We start from the raw sequence: 18,070 nt of genomic DNA on the forward strand, positions 1-18,070 counted from the left end.
CAGAGAAAAACTGAAATGGTTTATTTCTCAGAATGTTGCATAGTAAACAATGTAGAGGAGTTGTAGGTACATAGAATCCACTGGAGAAGTCTTTGCCAGAAGCACTGTAGATGAATGCATATATGGTTACACATATACACGTACCGTTGGTTCTGAGGTATAAACAAACATACATCAGGGATGAACTAATACTTCATATAGCCTAAGATAAATAAAACGGAAAAGTTACACATTTTGAGTCAGCTTTGTTACATTTCTTAAGACCCCGACATGATATGGGTTAGTAACTCACTTCAGCTTACCAAATACCTGATAGCATCCTGCACTGAAATTAATGGATGCCATGGGACATTCAGGTTTTTATATAGCCAGTTAGCAAGTACTGCATATTCATTTCAAAGAGTAATGCCACTGAGTCATTAGCTGGCAAGTTGAGAAAACATTACATTTTAAGCTGTAGCAACACTTTACCCCAAAACATGACGGGTGCCTGGTGAAAAGCTTCTGAAGGGAGTAATATGCATTAAATAAGTATAAATTAACCATTGTTATGATTGACGTAAGCTTGCTGGTTATCCACAATGCCCAAACCCAGTGCAAAACATTTCTTAAATCAATATACAAAGCAGGGATGAGACACAAAAAAAGAAACTGGAGACGACTAACTCGATTTAAAAATAACAGCGTTGTAAATGGAAAAAGCTGAGCCCCTGAAAATCAGAGACATTCCCTATGAAACCAACAGTAACATGTCACACGAATGAGTGCAACAGAAGGAAAAACATCAAGGGCAAAAGAACAAGCAGAAACACTGAGAAAAAGAAAAAAGGTTAAAGACCATACTTCAAAAGTTCTAAAAGAGCATGTCAAATAACACGAAAGTATCTAGGATATAAAATGTCTTAAAAACTATACAAAAACTTTCCACATGACAAGAAACACTTAAAGCAAAGACAACTAGTACTCTCCCAATGTCATCATTCATATAAGTTAAGAAATATATCATCTAATTCTTCCCATATTCACAAGTGATCTCAGAAATGCATATTTTACTCCCAAATGCCCTCTGAAGCTCAGTTACACACTTACGCACACACAGATCAGTATCAGCTACCTATAGAGAAACAGGCAAGCAAAAAAAGAAGAAAAAATAACAAACACTTAAAAAAAAAAAAAACCCTGCTTCATAAAAACACATACATTTAAACACACTGAATGGTGTGAATGGCTCTACGGATCTACTGTCTGTCCATCTGCCTTCATCTTACTTAGCTGTCGACACACATAGTTACATATACAACATGAATAAAAACACTAAACTGTTGTCGAAGTCTTCCAACCTGCATTAACTCCAATAGTAGCACATAAATGGGACCACCAGAATAACAGCATTTCCAATGTAACACAATGTTTATGGCTGCAAAGGGAAAAGAGCTTTTCAAATCTCCTCTCGGAGTGCAATATCAGTGCAGTAATAGTGCAGCAATCACGGCAACAACACTGTGGCCTCTACGATGGTTTAGTTCCTGATGCTGAAAGCTTTGGTCTTCTTGATGTTGAGGAGGGGAGGTTTAATCTTTGGTTTGTTGTCCGTCTTAGTCACTTTGTCTGAGGAGGGGAATCGACGTCTGTAGATATCTGGATACTGCTTCTGAAACTGAAGCAAAGACAATAATAGGATGGACAGAATTACACTTTACTGTGTCTGCAGACCCATCACAGTCATTTGAGTGTAACTAAAACACATTATAGACTCCTTGCAGCCCAGATAGATATATCCATCTGGAAAATAGAAAAGTTGCTGTTCAGCGTAATGTGCCGGTGCAATAGAGCTTCATGAAGTTGACAAACAAGCAAATGTGAGTTGACATATCATTATCTGCATATGCTGTATGTTGGCTGCTAAGTAAAAAATAAAAAAAAAAAGTAAACTATGACAAGTTTATTCTGCTGTTGTAAAAACCCCCACTTAGCACATACTGGGCTTTGATCACAATTCTTTTAGAACCAAAACAAAGGGACAAAAACTGTTTTTGCTACATGCTCAAGTTAAAAAACAAATGCTGGGCAATTTATTTTTATTAAAATGATTTCTATGAAGCGCTGTCTTTAAGATCATGCTTATTAAAAGTAGCAGCTCCAGCTATATCCTTGTTAAAATCAATTACACAAGAATGCTAGTTTCTGTCTAACAAGTGTTTTTACCTGCTTCAGTCTCTTGCGTCTGTCCTTCTCACTTATATTTTGGTCTGTCAGCAGGATCTCCAGCAAGTCCTCCATGGCTTTCTGAGAAGATGCCAGCTTTTGCTCTTCAAACTCAGCACTGCTAATTTGATGGCAGAATGCATAAATTGGCATAGGAGCACAAACTGGATCGCCACCGTCAACAGAGTCGATTGGGACCTGGGATCAGGACAGTAAAAATCATCAGTATGTCTGTACTGTTTCATAGAAAAGAGGCAAAGCCCTAAGTCTACTATAGCAACAACATCTGTCTTTATACATGTATTTCAGCCTCGAATGAAAATTAATACTGTTACTACTTTTGTGTTTTCACTGCAGTCGACAGGTCACAGAGCTGCCATACTTTCCTTGAACAGTCTAAAATCCCTTAAATGTTCCTATAAAGCCAAAAAGATGAATGTTGCATGTCATAGCACACAGACCTCCTCTCAGCTCATTGATTGAGTCTGGCTCAGTTGTCTTCAAATCAGTGAAGTCATTAATGCCTCATTATTAAATATCTTGCAATCATTAGAAAAGGTTTCTTTAAAGTGTAAATTCTAAAAATTGGACTAACGTATCTATTGGCAGATGCCATAAAAGTGAGAAGTGTGCTCTTGCTTGTACTAACAATGATCATGTTTTGCATTGTCTGGTCGTTTCCGCACATGTTAGTCTCACAACTATAAGTTTAGCTGGATTCCATGTGTTTGTGTTTGCATGGGTTGCATTTGTTTGATATATATTGTACTACATAGTCTACTACTGCATGAACTAGTTGTGTCTGTGTTTGCATTTGTGCATATGCACTGTAACAGTGTTAAGGTGTACCTGTACTGTGCGCAGGTATTGTATGTGGTCACTGATAGCACTGAGCAGGTACTCTGGGACTGACAGGATGCTTTGTTGATGGTCCATTAGAAATGACACCAGTCTGGTAGCCAACAGCTCATCCAAATCACACTCCTCTGCACTGCCCAGGACACAGCCTGAAAAGGTGTGAACCATCTGAGGAACACAAAAAAGGTAAACAAAGCAAACTCAAACAGTCAAACAGCCACTTAGACACACAAAAATAATAGACATAAAGAAAAAACATGATGTGGATGACCATAAACTAACCAAACATAATTAGATATCACTGCTCCTCAGTATTTTTGGGAAGATTTGGAGTGTTAAAGCTCAATGCATGTGTGTGTGTTGTTTGCTAGCAGAGGAAACACTGTCACAGCAGTTTACTCCTCACCAGAGTTCGGGTGCCAATGGCAGGGTGCAGACGAGGCATGTCCACGTTCTGGCTGATGCGTGACATCATCCTCATCAGGAGCTGCAACTTCCTGCGCGAGGCGGGGGGGAGGAGAAGGGTGCAAAGCTGCAGAGCCTCGATGGCTACGCGCTCACACTGTGGCTGGAGAACGCCTACATACGAACACACGGTCACAGTGTAATGACAGCAGACAGACATTTCTGTTTTGCAGTGAGTATAGAAAAAAACAGATACAGAATCACTCTTCATGACCACATTCATCCATCACTGCTACATCATTTAGTAGATTAGACAGATGAATGGATGAATGGATGACAAGATTAATCAACTACAGCTATGGTGCAACATGAGTTGGGTAAGAGTTATGAACATAGCATTATACAATTTGTATTGTAATATGCCGTTAAAGCAGTCCTGCATGGAACTTTGACATTTCAGTCACAGATCGACTCATAAAATTTGTGTCGTGACAAATACAGAAATTACTAATGTGTCAGTAGCAGTAGGCAACCTGATGAGCTCATTTTGTGGTGGATTCTCATTTGGCAAATGATCCTTTTTTCAGATGAATCACACAGATCTTGTTGTTAAAAAGTGCTTCATATAAGAATTTTATTGAGAAAGTTCAGTGACTGCTAACCAATTAGCACCTGCACTGTTTTGTGTTGTGTTTCCCACCTTGAGGAAAGTCAGTCCTTGATGACATTCAGCTGCCTCTCCAGGTATTCTACTGTCCTGCGGAGAGGCTCCAACTCCACCGTCTGGGACTGTAGCTGTCAATGGTATTGCTTGTTCTGTTTTCTCTCTAAAGTGATGAAATACAGTAGCTAGCTGTAGTCTAAGATGGTGAAGTTGGAGTCTGTCTGCTGGCCTCACTGGAGAGGCAGCTGAAATGGAAAACTGCCACCACAGTGAACTGGCCACACAAGACATTAAAATCGCTTAAAATGGCTCCTTAACCTTGAACTCAAATGACAGGCGTTGTATCCAGGCAACCACATGTTTAACTAATGATATTATCACAGGAGGCCAAATGAATCCATGGGTGGAGTCGATTCAGATTGGGGATTTTTTTTGGTCAGATCACCCACCCCTAGTTGGAAGATGGTAGAAAATCTTGGTAAACTACAAGGTAGAGGAACCCGTCCTCCCTTATCAAACACTTTGCTGACATCAGCAGTGCTGTTTCTTTACAATCAACAGCATTGTTTTTTGTCTAAGTCTGACTTTATACCATATGTAGAGGATTTTTTTGAAGTGGAGATCTGTGACAGAAACGTCCAACTTCCAGGAGAACTGTGCAGGAATGTGACACATAGTATATGGCTATGGATCAGGGCTACTGGATTCATTTCAAGCTGTCTTAAAAGCACAATACCAACACATCTCCTGAGCCTGTTAAACTATGAAGTGGTGGTGTCTTTTAAATCAATGCATGGTTTCAAGTTTCTCCTTTAAACTACCTCTATCATTACCGCTTAATTATTAAATCAGAGAAATTGGGCTTCCACAGCTACATAAAGCTGCATAAATAAGTTTGTGCTTCTTTCAATTCCAATTTTATTTGTCTGTACTGTAGAATGCACACGATAAAGTTGTGGGCAAATCTGACACTTCATCTCAATACAGCAAGTAAGGAGGCCCGGTTTATAAAATCTCTCACTTGAAAAAAAATAAAAACAAAAAGAAACAGCAAAAACCAAAAGGCAAAGTGTGTGAAAAACAATCAAAAGCAGCAGATATGAAATATAGCAACACAAGTCAAAAGTAGCTACACTGTGCTGCATCAGCTGTTTCTAAACTTTTTTTTTTTGCCAGCAAACAGTATTCTGTTTTGGTCCTTTTTTCTTTTTTTTTCCTTTTTAAATAACAGGCTAAGAGTACAGAACACACAAAGTGAGGTCATCTTCTTGAACAGGGCTGTATTTCTAAGATACAAATTTGGGGAAAAAACTGATACTAGCAGAAGTTAGATGTTAGATGAGGTTAATTTGATTAGACATCAACAGAGAAGCAGAAACACAGACAGGTAGAGGGAAGAGGTCTTACTGTGCTCAGGTTTAGGTTTGGGGGGCTGGGAGTTGCTGGTGGGCACACAGACAGGCGGTTTGAACAGTGAAACAGGTCGCGGCGGCTTGGACACATCCACAGAGCTGAGGCAGCGCCGGACAACAGCAGGTGCAGGGAGTGTCCAAATATTAGAGGTACTGGAAGCAGGTCTGGGTCCTGCAGTAGCTTTAGATTCTTGTGCTTTGGTTGCAGCAGATACAAAAGGGGAGGGAAAAAGACGACAGGAGGAGGAGGAGGGATGATGTGAAGACAATGAGGGAGGGCGTGAAGCTGAGGAAGAGTGATGCTGGCTTGCAGGAGTGTTGACATTGAGGCAGCTAGTTGCTCGGCCCTGCCATTGGATCTCATTAACATCTTCTTCTCTGGTCTCTATGACAATGTCCAGACAGCTGCCTACACTGCGCGGCCGCGAGGGACGCAACCTCTGTGCAGCTGAGAGTCCAGCTATTGAAGACACAGATTGTCTATGTCTGACTGCAGCTCCTGGAGCATTTTCACACGTAACAGAAGTTGTTTGAGACACAGATGTAAAGCCTGAATGGCTGTATGGTGTTATGATGGCAGGGCTGTCGTCCTGGCTCCTGTTGCTATAGGCACAGGATGCCAGGCTGTCGCTGGACAAAAACAGCTGTTGCCGAGTGAGAGGTGTGGAGTCATCGAGGATGTTTTCCAGTGAGCAGCTCCTGGTTTGAGGCCTCATTGAAACAGCTGTATTGAGGCTCATGCAGCTTCCTCCAATCTGACCATCACCTGCACTGCCTCCTTTCAGTGCTGCCAGTCGTGACTGAAGTTTCCCACCAAGCACATCTGTCATGGGTGATTCTGTCTCATCACATGTCCCCTGTCTGAGCAACGACAGCAGGAGACACTCTGTGGAACGAAATGATGACTTGGCTGGAGGAGGAACTGAGGGAAGATCTGACTTCTTACGTTTCCCACGTTGTTGCGTAGTGGGAGCTGCGACGTACCCACAAAACACTGAAGGCGGATGAAGACATGGAGAAGCAGGGAAAGCCAAGCAGGGCAGGCAGAGGGTCAGTGCAAGCGGACAGTGAAGGGGAGGGAGAGGGTTTAGTTAGTTCAAACCTTTACTGTACATACAGAAACATCAGCTAACAAACACCAGTAGACACAAAAAGTACAGATGCTCATATCTCTGTTAGGACTCAAACTCCCAAAACCTCTGTTAGGGGTCAAAATGCAGTGTTAGAAGTCAAGCACTCAACTCTTAGTGGAGGCAGCACATCAACAAAATCCTGCAAAAAATTCCTTTGATCATTATTTTCCTGTAACACAACCCCAACAAGTGGCTTTTGAAAAGCCCACAGGATTAACATAAATGGTGGACTTACCCAGGACATTGATAAACAGTTCGTATAGTTCGTATGTGAGTAATGGCTGCGGAAGGCTGTAGAAGTAATCAGACACTGTTTTGAAGACATCTCTTTCAAAGCCGGGGTAAGATGGTTGTGCGCTGTCATACTTTGGCCCTGGAAACAAAGGGCAGGGAGCTGCAGCTAACACAACACTGAACAATATCTTAAATTTCTTAAAGCTAAGAATGCGTTTTCAAATAGCATTCATAATAGTGAAACAATGACGATACAAACTATAAACAAACCACAAACTTTTCAAATAATTATAGCTATATACAAAAAAAACATTTTCCTCCCCTTTCTATGCTGGACAGAGTTGGTAGGTAGCTTGCTGCTACTTACAGTTGGCCAGGCTCTTCATGGCAGACAAAACCCAGTGTGGAAGGTCATCTAAAAAGACGTGTTGACAGGTTAGACTGGTTGAAATGTTGAGAATTCTACTATTTGTAGGTTGTCTTATACCAAAAAAGTTTGTTCTAAAGAAGTATAGTTTTAAAATTTTACGTCATCAGGCCAGTGCTCATATTTTTGTGGATTGTAGTTCTTTTTATGTGAACAGTTGACATGTTAGAAAGTATCTTATCAAATATGAGATTATACACGCATCTACAGAGATATACTATTCTGGGGTGTAGGATGATTGTCAGCTGGCTTGCGAACGTTTGTGTTGCTAAATAAACTTACTGCTCTTGTCATCCAGTGTGACCACTCCATGCTTGTTGACTTTTGTCATATTATGGATGATGTTCTGTGGGTTGACACAACGCTGGTCTAAAACCTCATAGAGAGATGCAACACCAAGAATTCTCTGAAGGCTGAAATACAAAACACAAGTTTTAGTTATACAAGACAATCCTTCTCACTATCTTCCTTCTGGATTTAAACTCGTCTTTAGGTCTCATATTTCTTTTTCTTTGCTTGCATTGTGACGAACCAGGGCTCCAGACTGTAAACAAAATGGCTGCATATGTGACCATTTTCTTACTTCTTTACTAAAAAAAATTGTGTTCCTCAGATGGTTCACACGTTTCAATCACAATGGCAAAAACACAGTGCTAGGATTGCAAAGTCATAAAAGCAAATATTAACAATGATCGTACTTCTGGCTTCACCAAAGTTAAATGAACACGACTAACTGCAATCTTCATATTTAAAATGTTCTGCTAACAGGAAACTCTGCTCATTGAAAACTCAGATAAACCAAATCATGTGCTACCAGTTAAAAAGTTATTCTAGAGCCCTGCAAACTATTATTGAGGCATGCAATCAATGTGTATGACACAGAAACATGAGGGATTTTTGGTTCATTTTGTGTGTTTATACTGCGTCAGTGTGATGTCTCTCCAGATGTCCTGTTCATCCTCCACCGTCAGCTCACGTCTCTGCGCCTGCTGCTCTTCTAGTGGCTGGTTTTCTCCCTCATGCTGTACTTGAAGAGCAGGATCTACATTTTCCTGGACAGGACGAATAAAGCATGAACCACTATCACAAAATGTTTTTTTTGTTTTTTTTAACATTCAGACAAAACTGTGATTATGAGGTGGCAATTTGCCTTGAAAGAAGATGACATAAGTGATTCAATATATTTGTGATACACACATAAGTTTGCAAACCACATTGTAAATACACTAATACAGTAATCTGTATTGAGTACAACTCACCAGGGATTCCTTCTCATGCTTCTTGATGCTTCTAAACTTAAAGAATCCTTCTTTGTCCCTGAATGAAGGTCTTTTCTTAATGGCGCTAGAGGTAGGAGCTGGACAGGGAATAGGCTTCAGAGGAGAAGTGGAGGGAAATCTGGGAGAAAACAAATGACATGGTCTCATTTAGTCTGTGTGGAGCACAACTAACTTAACCTTTAACACAAATTTGTTAGTGTTTTGCTAAGAAAAAATAAAAAGACAATTTCTGCAAACTGCCCACCTGTACAGCAAGTTGTTGTCCTCCAGATCCTCTGTTCCCCAGCGACCCTTCACATCTTCAATCACATGGTTCTTCAGAAATTTCTTCAGGAGCTGAACTGTTTGTTGCCTGGTGACATCAGGGCCAAAGTTGCTGTTGCTACGGAGAAGCTGGTGCAGCCATTCAACAGCAGCTGAGGCAGTGAAACAGGAAGAGTAGTGCCTGAAATTCTGGCGGTGTTTCCTGAGGGGCATGCCAGCCCGAAACAATCGAGTCACCTCATTCCACTGAAAGAAGACAGAGACAGTTTTCACTTTGGCGAGAGGTTAACAGACATTGTTTTGCACAGAAACAAGATAATGATGTCTCTATTTGTAAGGAATTATTCAATTGCACCACAACAATAATAAAGGGAACCAAGTAGTCGGGGCTTCAAATACAATAGTTGTAAATTAGAGTCTAAACACCAGCAACATCGTGGTGTTCAGAACAACTTTACTGACAGAAGAGCGATATTGCTTCTTTAGGGTTATTCAAGGAATGCAAGAGAAAACACATAGGTTTCACTGGAGGGATTTTTTTTTTTACTTTCTGGGATTTTGGTTGTTGCATATTTCTGTTCTTCATGAACCTTAGAAGAAGTGAACAAATTGATGCACCAATTGATTAGAGGTTTGACAAAAACTTGATCAACAACAACTGAGCACTACCATTAGCAGCCACAAACTTTTAAAATGTTGGCTGCTTTTCTGTTTTATACTATTGTTAAAGTTCCTCTCCATTCATCTATTAGACCGCTCATCTCTGTGTAGTCAAGTGACATATCTGGAAGTTTTAAAAAAAAATTGAAAATAATCCATTCATGCATACACAGCGTAGATACAACTGCACATAATTGCTTCCTCAGAATGTGAACATCTGTGAATTCCTCTCCGCTATCTCCATCCATCCCCCGCTTGCTGCAGCTCAAGCACACCAGCTTACCTACTATTGTGCTCACATGCTGTAAAACTGCTCCGCTCTGCACAATGACAAGTTGTAATAATTAAACTATACATGTTTGCACTGGTAACTGATCCTGGTGAAGATAACACAGAACTCCCCACCCTACAAGTTCATAGGATTGGTTCCTAAGCTTTACGATATTAAGTGTGCAAGTCTAAATGTGTGTTTTTGGGGTTGTTTTTTAAACACTGCAACTTCAAGGTAGAAATGCTCAGCCATGGTGTTGATTTCATTTAAGATGTGTCTTCCAGCATATAAAAAAAACACCATATGGACATGTTAATTAGGTAGAAACATGGTTTTTCATCAGAGAGGGTCTTTAATTGGATATCTAAGTTTTTAACCTTTAGTTGACACCAAAGAGTCATCTGCAGACACTACAATGCCTTCTATTAAAATAGGAAAGTGTAAAGGGGGTTCCCAAATGTTCAATCATGACTGAATGATTGCTAAGCAGATAATAAACAATCAACATAAGAGTCACAACATGATTTTTAGATGTAGCCCAAGAAGTAGAACATTTCTGGCCTATATAAGTCACCCGCATCATATCCACTCATTTGTTATCATCTGATATATTCTGATTTTGTGTTCAGGGTGACTGAAAATCACCGATAGAATAGACGACGATTTAATCACTTAATTTTAAAAGAGTGCTCATATATTTAATTAATACAACAACTGAAAGCCAAGGGACATACACTAATTAGCACTACCAACATTTTCACACTGATATTGTGCAACGACAGCCTTTTGTTGTTGAAAGTCTTTGAATTCCTGCTTCTCTTTCTGTTGGTTTTGGGAGTGTTTACTGGACAAATATGGCACCTTGGGTTCTGGTATTTCAGGAAAGGCTTTTTTTTTTTACTGGTTGTTATTTGTAGCCTTTTCCTAAAACAAATTAGGTAATTCATAAATCAACTTATTAGCACACTTGTGACGATGAAAATTGTTAGTAGTTTCTAAAATATTTCAGGTCTTCTGTAAAAGCTACGTAAAGTAAGACTAGTGACCAACTTCACGTTTGGTAGTCGTGGAAAATCCAATTAAACCAAGCAGAAACAAAAGCTTTGTGTCAACAAAACTAATACACTCAGTGTTCGTAAAAAGTGTAACGGTTATTTAAAGCGGCTAACAGCTGAGCTACACCGTCTCCGTTAATAAATTAGCTAGCAAGTTGTTAGCCACCTAATGACTTATCGGCTAATACTTACCAGTTTTGTGGCTCGGTACGGTCCAGGAGTGATAATGTGAGAACTCATGTTTACCACAAAAAAGCAGCGCTAAAGTTTTTCGCTTTATCCGATATAGCGAGTGATAACATCCATTACTCGCGGAGGTATTTGCGGATGTTTTGCAGGCTGTGAACGGCAGCTGTGGGACACTCTGCTGCCTGGCTGCTCTCCGTCTGTTCAAAATTACGAGCCGTCTTCTTCTGGCACCTGATTGGACGGCGGCCGGAACACGTGACCGGCCTCTTCCTGAGGAGGGTGGAGGATCAAAACAAGATGACTGAATGGAGCTTGTGGTCTGCAGCTTATGGCTCAATCCGTGGTTATTCAGTCCTATTTCAGGAATGCTTTGGATCAGAGTTTGCTCAGTTGACTAAGACTAAATTCTGCAAATTCTATTTTACCTGAATTTTGAGAATTTCATCCTCTTTTTTTTTGTTATTTCATCAAAAATTCTTAACTGGAAAGCTGTCTTAAAAGTTTATTATCTTTAGAAATATAACTCTTATAGACATGAAATTTGGTGAGGGGACAGACAGAATAAAATGAAAATAAAATGCCATATATCAAAACATTTTTTAGTATTATTTGGCCTCCAGAAAGTCCCTGTAAATGTGTGTGTGTGTGTTTTCATGGCTTTGGCAGTTATATTTTCGGAGATATCAAGAACTTAAAATGGCTTCCTAGGTAAGATGATCTTCTTTTTTTAAGGTGAAAATAAAAAAAAAAAAGGTCTAAAATTAAAGAAGTTACATCTAAGACATTTTACGACATGGAGGAGGTTACTTTCATCGAAGAACATATATAAACGTATATATCTAAATATACAGCTTTAATACACAGAGAAGAGTTTTCTTGTTTTAAATTGACAACTGCAGACAGACTTTAAGGCTTGATTACGCTTTCTTGCAGATGTGCTCGTGAACTGTTGCACCACTGATGGGTAGTTGTTGATTTGTACTTTTCTACTGCATTTAATACATGCACATTAGATCTATGTATCCCACATGTGCACACTATTATCAAGCATGCATACTAAATGCCCTTGTAGCGTTGTCTTTGTGGATACAAATTGTGTGCTGTCTACAGAAGCATCTGCGTTGGCCTTTGTAGACTTAGGAAAAATGATGAAATCTACATCATGCAGATCCTTGCTGATGCAGAGAGTTTAACACTGGCCTTATACTTTCCTCGTATGTAAGGGTCCACAAGGGTTTGTGTGATGTGAAAGTCAGCACATGTGTGTAATGCCAAGTTGTTGCCCACATAGCCTACGCTCCAAGGGCAGTTAGTGCGCACTGACTGTAAATTTCATAATTTCTTTTCTCACCATTCTTAATGCATGCACCAACAACAACCAGAAGCTTTTATCTATAAGGCTCTGCTACCAAAAACAGCCTCATTTCATCTGCTCTCTTCTCTCAAATAAATAAAGTGTGCTGTAAGGTCACAGAATATTTTAAAATTAGCAGTACCACACTTGGAAGTATTTGTACGTTTAATTTGGGTTTGAATTTTAATTGTATATGACATTGTGATCTGAATAAGATTATCTTTTGAAATAAACAGTTCAATTAAAACAATAAATAACAATACTATTAAATAAAAAAAAGATGTGAGTGTTTTCAACCACCCTTCTGTTCGAGCCTGTCTTCAATCACAGAGCTGCAGCATCAGCAAAGCAACTTGTGAGTCGGCTCTTTTGTTTCCACTCATACATAGGCATGGCATTTACATTAGCATGTCTTCACAGGCCCTCTGTGGGGGAAATCAGTTAAAGGCAGAGGGACAGTGTGGTGGGGGTCTAACAGACAAAAAGACAGTGGAGGTTAGAGACATCATTAAATGGATAGATACTGCTTGGGTGGGGGGTTTCTAGTCATATGCTAATGTCTGCAAACAGCACCGTCACATCTATGCATCAACCTGTGTGATTCGATCATCCCCTCCAAACAAAACAAAAACAATCACATTTACTTAAGTGCTATATGTACACTGTTGAAGTGTTTGTAGTTTACTTGAGTATTTCTGTTTTCTTTGATTCTACTATGACTCATGTTTTCAATGTTTTTAGTAGTTTGCAAAGAAAAAAAAATATTTCAAAATCTCTCAGCTTGTTTAAATTGAATACTATGGAGCCCCAACATAAAGATTTTAACAACAATATACAAACAAAAAGCAAATATTAACTCCAATGTCCAAAAGGGTTCTTAAAAAATTAGATTTTTATCATCATAGAACACCTCAGACTACATCTATATTGATGCAGTGTTTCAGCTTATTTCTGGTAAAATACCCTATCTTCATTCAAACACTGTGAACACTGAACCAGCACATTAACTCTCCTCCTATTGGGCGCCTGAGCAAGTTAGTAACAGAAAACCATCTCTGTTTACAAGGTGGCTTTCTGCCATTTGAACACATTGTTCACTGCAAGCAGCTTGCAATAAATTCAGCGTCAGAAGTGATGGCTTTGTGACAGATCCAGAAGAAGACAAAGTTCTTTTCAGAGTTTCAAACAAGTACAAACTCAGCAAAGTACTGTGGTATTTGTTATTGTCATTTGTTTTCTTCTTTCTTTTCCATGCTCCCGTCAAGAAAACTAATAACGCTTTGCTACTGCCACCACTTGTTTTTGTCAGTGATATGACAGAAAATCAAAGTCAAGCTGAGGAATACACTTAGCACGCCAAAAACTGTAGTTCCTCGAATGTCCAATAGAGACTAGATCCAAAAATGAGTCAATCTCCCCCTCTGTCAAAATGTCCAACTTTACAGCTGGAAAAAAAGGGCACATTTATTGCATGGTACAATAAAAACAGTTATGTTCTCTGCAGCTAATTTCTCTGTTTATACCTACGATAGTAAATCTCTGTATAACATGCCCATTTAAGCCTGCTCTCAAACGAGGTGCTTTAGAGGCCGATGGCTGTGGGGACAAAGGATTTCCTGTAGCACTCCGGCTTGCGGTGCTCTGAACAGGCTGGCTGGGATTGTTCAGAACGGACTGCATAGTGCCACAGTCGTCGATGAGTGGAAGCTCCTGCCGAACACAGAACCAGCCTTCTTCGCCAACGTGCCCGACCACCAGGTGTTCCTCTCAGTCATGCTGAGCAGACCACAGCTTAGAAGAGAACACTGGTGACCACTGACTGGGAGAACAAACACAACATGTCACAGCACAGAGGGCATCTGTGTCCACTGACCAGTCCACTTTGTTGTCAAGGAGCAAACCATAAGTATTTATAGGTTCGCACCACTTCAGTGTCCTCTCTCCTGATGTTGATTGGCTGGAGTTGAGGCTTAGACCATCTGACCATCTTCTTTGTCTTGGAGGTGTTCAGCAGGAGGAAGAAGGCCTTAATCAAGTGCATAAAGGCTTCAGGTTATGTTAAACAAAGGCATGCTTGCTTTGAGTGACAGATGGAAGACAATATAGAACAGTCCATGACCCCGAGATGTTATAATGGACCACTTCAGCTTCACCCAAACTCCACCTCTTTGCTGAGTTAGGAGGAGTCTGGCCAAAATGATGCCACCTAAAGCCACAACACTGAGATTCAAAGCTGCACTGTGGGAAGTGTTTGTGTGACGTTACAGAGTCCATCTTTTATTGAATTTCCCAAGCATCGTATGGCTATTCTTTATCTTGTGCCAAGTTGGAGGGATTTCCAACTGTGCTGGGCAAAAACTAGGTTAAAATATCTAAATGCAAAAATAGTAGATCCTGTTTACTTATGCAGCACAACAACAATCAAATGTTATATACAACGGTATTCTTCTGTATGACAGTATTTTTCTGCATGACTGTTGTTGCTTTCAGGACATTGTGCTGATAGTACATCTGTGTTTTTACTTAACTAAGGCCTAATGCAATACTTTTACTAGTAATAGATTTATTTTACATGACTTGAATGTGGTTGACTTTAATAGACAACCTGGCAGCAGCAAGATGTGTTATCAGTTAATTTGATCAGTTATCAAGCAGAAAATAAAAGGCCACAGAAAATATTCTACTGCTTCAGAAACACATTAATTTAAAAAACCAGAAGACCCAATTTCCATCTCCCACACCAACGATAAGAGCGTCGGAGGCCAAGAAAGGTAATGAATGTACAAGAACAACACAAGTCAAATAATATAACCTGTGGAGATCAGCATGTAATACATGTATGGGTGTGTGGTAGCATAGACCTATGCAACAAACAAAGTCACAGGCAACACAAAAACATGTGCTGTCGCTGTGCCTGCCATGGCAGAGGGAATCTCCTCTGGACACATTGTCACACAGACCCGTGACATGCAGCAGTAAAACAAAACACTACCGGGCCCATTCTGTTTGAGTCGACTATCAGACTAGTATATATCTATAATATACGTCTATGTAGCAAAAGGCAAAACCCATTTTTGTGAAGATGACTTTAAATTTACATTTAAGAGGCATTCACTTGAATTCATATTCACTTCAGGGACTGTTTATTACGCAGCAAGAGTCAGTTCTTGTTTTGTTTTGTTTTTAGCATTCTTAATTGTCTTCATTTAATGCTCTGTTGTAGCTTTCTAATGCTTTGGATATAAAATATATTTTTTGTAAAGCACCTTGTAACTCCATTTTTTGAGAAATGCTATTGAAATAAAGTACATGATTAGTATTGTTACACACCTGCAAGTTTGGCTTGTTTAACAAAGGCCTGCCGTTAACAGAGAGAACAAAATCTGGTTTAACTTACTTGCACTATTCTGCTGTAACTTCATCCAGTTTGCAATCTGCAGTATTTGACTTAAATACTTTCTGTCAATTGATCTGAAGCTCATCATAGTGCAAGCTGGTAACTGGAGTGATGACAACATTGTTTTTTTCAACATGTGTGCTGTAAGTCATGACTGGATTAGATGTTTCACAACAAATAAAATGCTGCTGGTTCTTCATTTTTCCCCCCATTAAAATCATTGATTAATAATTTAAAATACAATGTTTTTGACAGTTCTCTTGACTCCCATTTACTCAATGCTCAATAACTTTAAAATTAATTATTTTTTTTAAAAAGATTGAATTGTTAAGACTTTTGCACTTAACTGCAACACAAGACCTAGAATAGGAATCATTTTGCAATCTCTACCTCATTATTATGATGTTGTGAGGGTTTTCTTTTTCTTTATCTGCATTTATATATTTTTTTAGATTTTATACTTACATTTTCTTAAATTTGTATTTGTGTTTTTAGGACATATTTTTCTACTTGTTTATCTTCTGTCTTTTCTAGTGCTTAAATATCTAAGACTTTGAAATGGAGCAACTGTAATGTAAGCAATTTCCCTTTGGGAATCAATAAAGCATTTCTCATTCAGATTTTTTTTAAAATTTTTTGAGCTGTTTTTAAAGAAACAGATTTCATAATGTCTTATTGTTATTGCACAGCCTTGGGGAACAGTCACTTTGCATTTCCCTGCATAAACTGTATGAACATTAAAGAAAGAAAAAACAGCTGTCACTGCAATAAGTTGAAATTGACAAAAAATAAAAATTTGATGGAAATCCTGGCTTTGTTTTTGAATTGTGGTTCAACATAAATATTTAAAAACAAACAAACAAACAAACAAACAAAAACAAGCAAAAAAGCATGATGGGACCCGTAAACTAATATTTTGTTGAAAAACCCTTTGAGCCAATCACTGCAATCAAGTGTTCTGTGTAACTCTCAGTCAGATTTCTGCACCTGGTGACAGGTATTTTGGCTCATCAGCAAAGTCCTCTCATTTGTCCAGGACAGTTTTTATTATTATTATTATTCTTTTCAACCACAATTCAAAAAGCAATGTCTTATTTCACTAAATTATAATTTAGCAATTTAAAAAAAAAATCTAATATTACCCCCCCCCCCCCAGTTTCTAGTTATTTGAGTGGCTATTGGGAATTTTGCCTTTTCTTTAATTGAAGGGTATTTGAGGACGACTGTAAGCCTACACTGCCCTCTGCTGGTTCTAACAGGGAACTACAGTTTACATGGAAATCTGTAGCGAGTTCTTACATGTTATAAATACTTACATACTCTGGAGTTTATCAGGACTCGATATTTGTGTGATGAGAAAAGAACAGCTGCATTGTGGTCACGCTTTCTTCTTTTATTTTGCCATTACTTGTTTCAGTTTTCAGATGAACAACCTCTGCGAAGACATTTCCAAAGTGACCGTGTCCGTAAATTTAAAGGACATGAGAGCGTTTGTTTAAAAGACTGCCGTGACCCGGATTCGAACCGGGGTTGCTGCGGCCACAACGCAGAGTACTAACCACTATACGATCACGGCGAGCTATCCGTCGGATAAGGTCTGAGGGGTTTCAGCAGAAATACTTCACTCAAATCATACCGTGGACCGGTAATAGCATTGTGACTAAAATAGGGACCGTGATCAATTCAGGAACAAACGCAAGCCGTGTTGTATATTTTAGAAATTTTAGTTAAATCCGAGTGAGCAATAACGTTCATGATGCCGTTCACAAACGAAGATCGTATATATCAATAGATTCATCACTCCAGTATGAAATTATGGCTCACTTTCTGGTTTACAAGACAGACATAAACCTACCATGGAGTCTGCTCTAGCTTTTATTCTTAGCATTAAGTCCATTTTAGGTTAAAAAAAATGCTCAAAATAACTGAGGGGGACAAACGACCTGCTTTATTTTAGTTGTGTCAAAAAAAATAATCACAAAGTGAGACATTTTAGTTTTTCTGTGTTTCAGAATGTGGGCGGGGACTTGGGTAGTTTAAAAACGTACTCGTACATTGATTGGTCGACGGATGTGTATTCATACGGATTGGATGTATTCTGTTTACTCATTGGGCGTGACGTCACCGCGCCTAGCTTGTCATTGGCTGAGTGTTAACTGACCGAATTTCAAACCGGGTCGTCTTTTTAGTGTGTTGTTGAAGGAAGCGTGTCTAACGTTTGCTAGCCAGTTGCTACCAGAGTGAGTTAGTAAACCGTCCGTA

General features: G+C 39.2%; 1 protein-coding gene and 1 non-coding gene across 3 annotated transcripts; both read right to left on the reverse strand.

Annotated features, from left to right (window-relative positions):
• Positions 1-11,224, reverse strand: depdc1a (DEP domain containing 1a). 2 transcript variants are annotated; one of them, XM_008304396.1, is made up of 12 exons: positions 11,061-11,224; positions 8,863-9,128; positions 8,598-8,736; positions 8,260-8,390; positions 7,621-7,751; positions 7,279-7,326; positions 6,913-7,050; positions 5,540-6,538; positions 3,470-3,642; positions 3,055-3,231; positions 2,206-2,403; positions 1-1,657 (listed from the first exon to the last, which is right to left on the reverse strand). In XM_008304396.1, the coding sequence occupies exons 1-12, from the start codon at positions 11,106-11,108 to the stop codon at positions 1,520-1,522; spliced, it is 2,586 nt and encodes an 861-aa protein (XP_008302618.1). In that variant the 5' UTR covers positions 11,109-11,224; the 3' UTR covers positions 1-1,519. The 2 variants fall into 2 exon arrangements, with proteins under 2 accessions (XP_008302618.1, XP_008302619.1); XM_008304397.1 differs by lacking the exon at positions 5,540-6,538.
• Positions 11,225-17,312: 6,088 nt separating this feature from the next.
• trnah-gug (transfer RNA histidine(anticodon GUG)) lies at positions 17,313-17,384 on the reverse strand. Its single transcript has one exon. It is a non-coding gene; the product is annotated as a tRNA-His (tRNA).
• Between the last annotated feature and the right edge of the window lie 686 nt (positions 17,385-18,070).

Source organism: Stegastes partitus, unplaced genomic scaffold (genome assembly GCF_000690725.1).
Source record: "Stegastes partitus isolate 25-593 unplaced genomic scaffold, Stegastes_partitus-1.0.2 Scaffold2210, whole genome shotgun sequence".
Lineage (NCBI taxonomy): Eukaryota > Metazoa > Chordata > Actinopteri > Pomacentridae > Stegastes > Stegastes partitus.

Coding starts and splice junctions, on each gene's coding strand:
- depdc1a (XM_008304396.1), bottom strand. CDS start 11,108: ATGAGTTCTCACATTATCACTCCTGGACCGTACCGAGCCACAAAACTG. Junction 3,643..5,539: donor CAAACCTAAACCTGAGCACA/GTAAGACCTCTT, acceptor GTTCGTATGTAG/GCGTTCTCCAGCCACAGTGT. Junction 3,232..3,469: donor CCATTGGCACCCGAACTCTG/GTGAGGAGTAAA, acceptor TGTGTTCCTCAG/ATGGTTCACACCTTTTCAGG.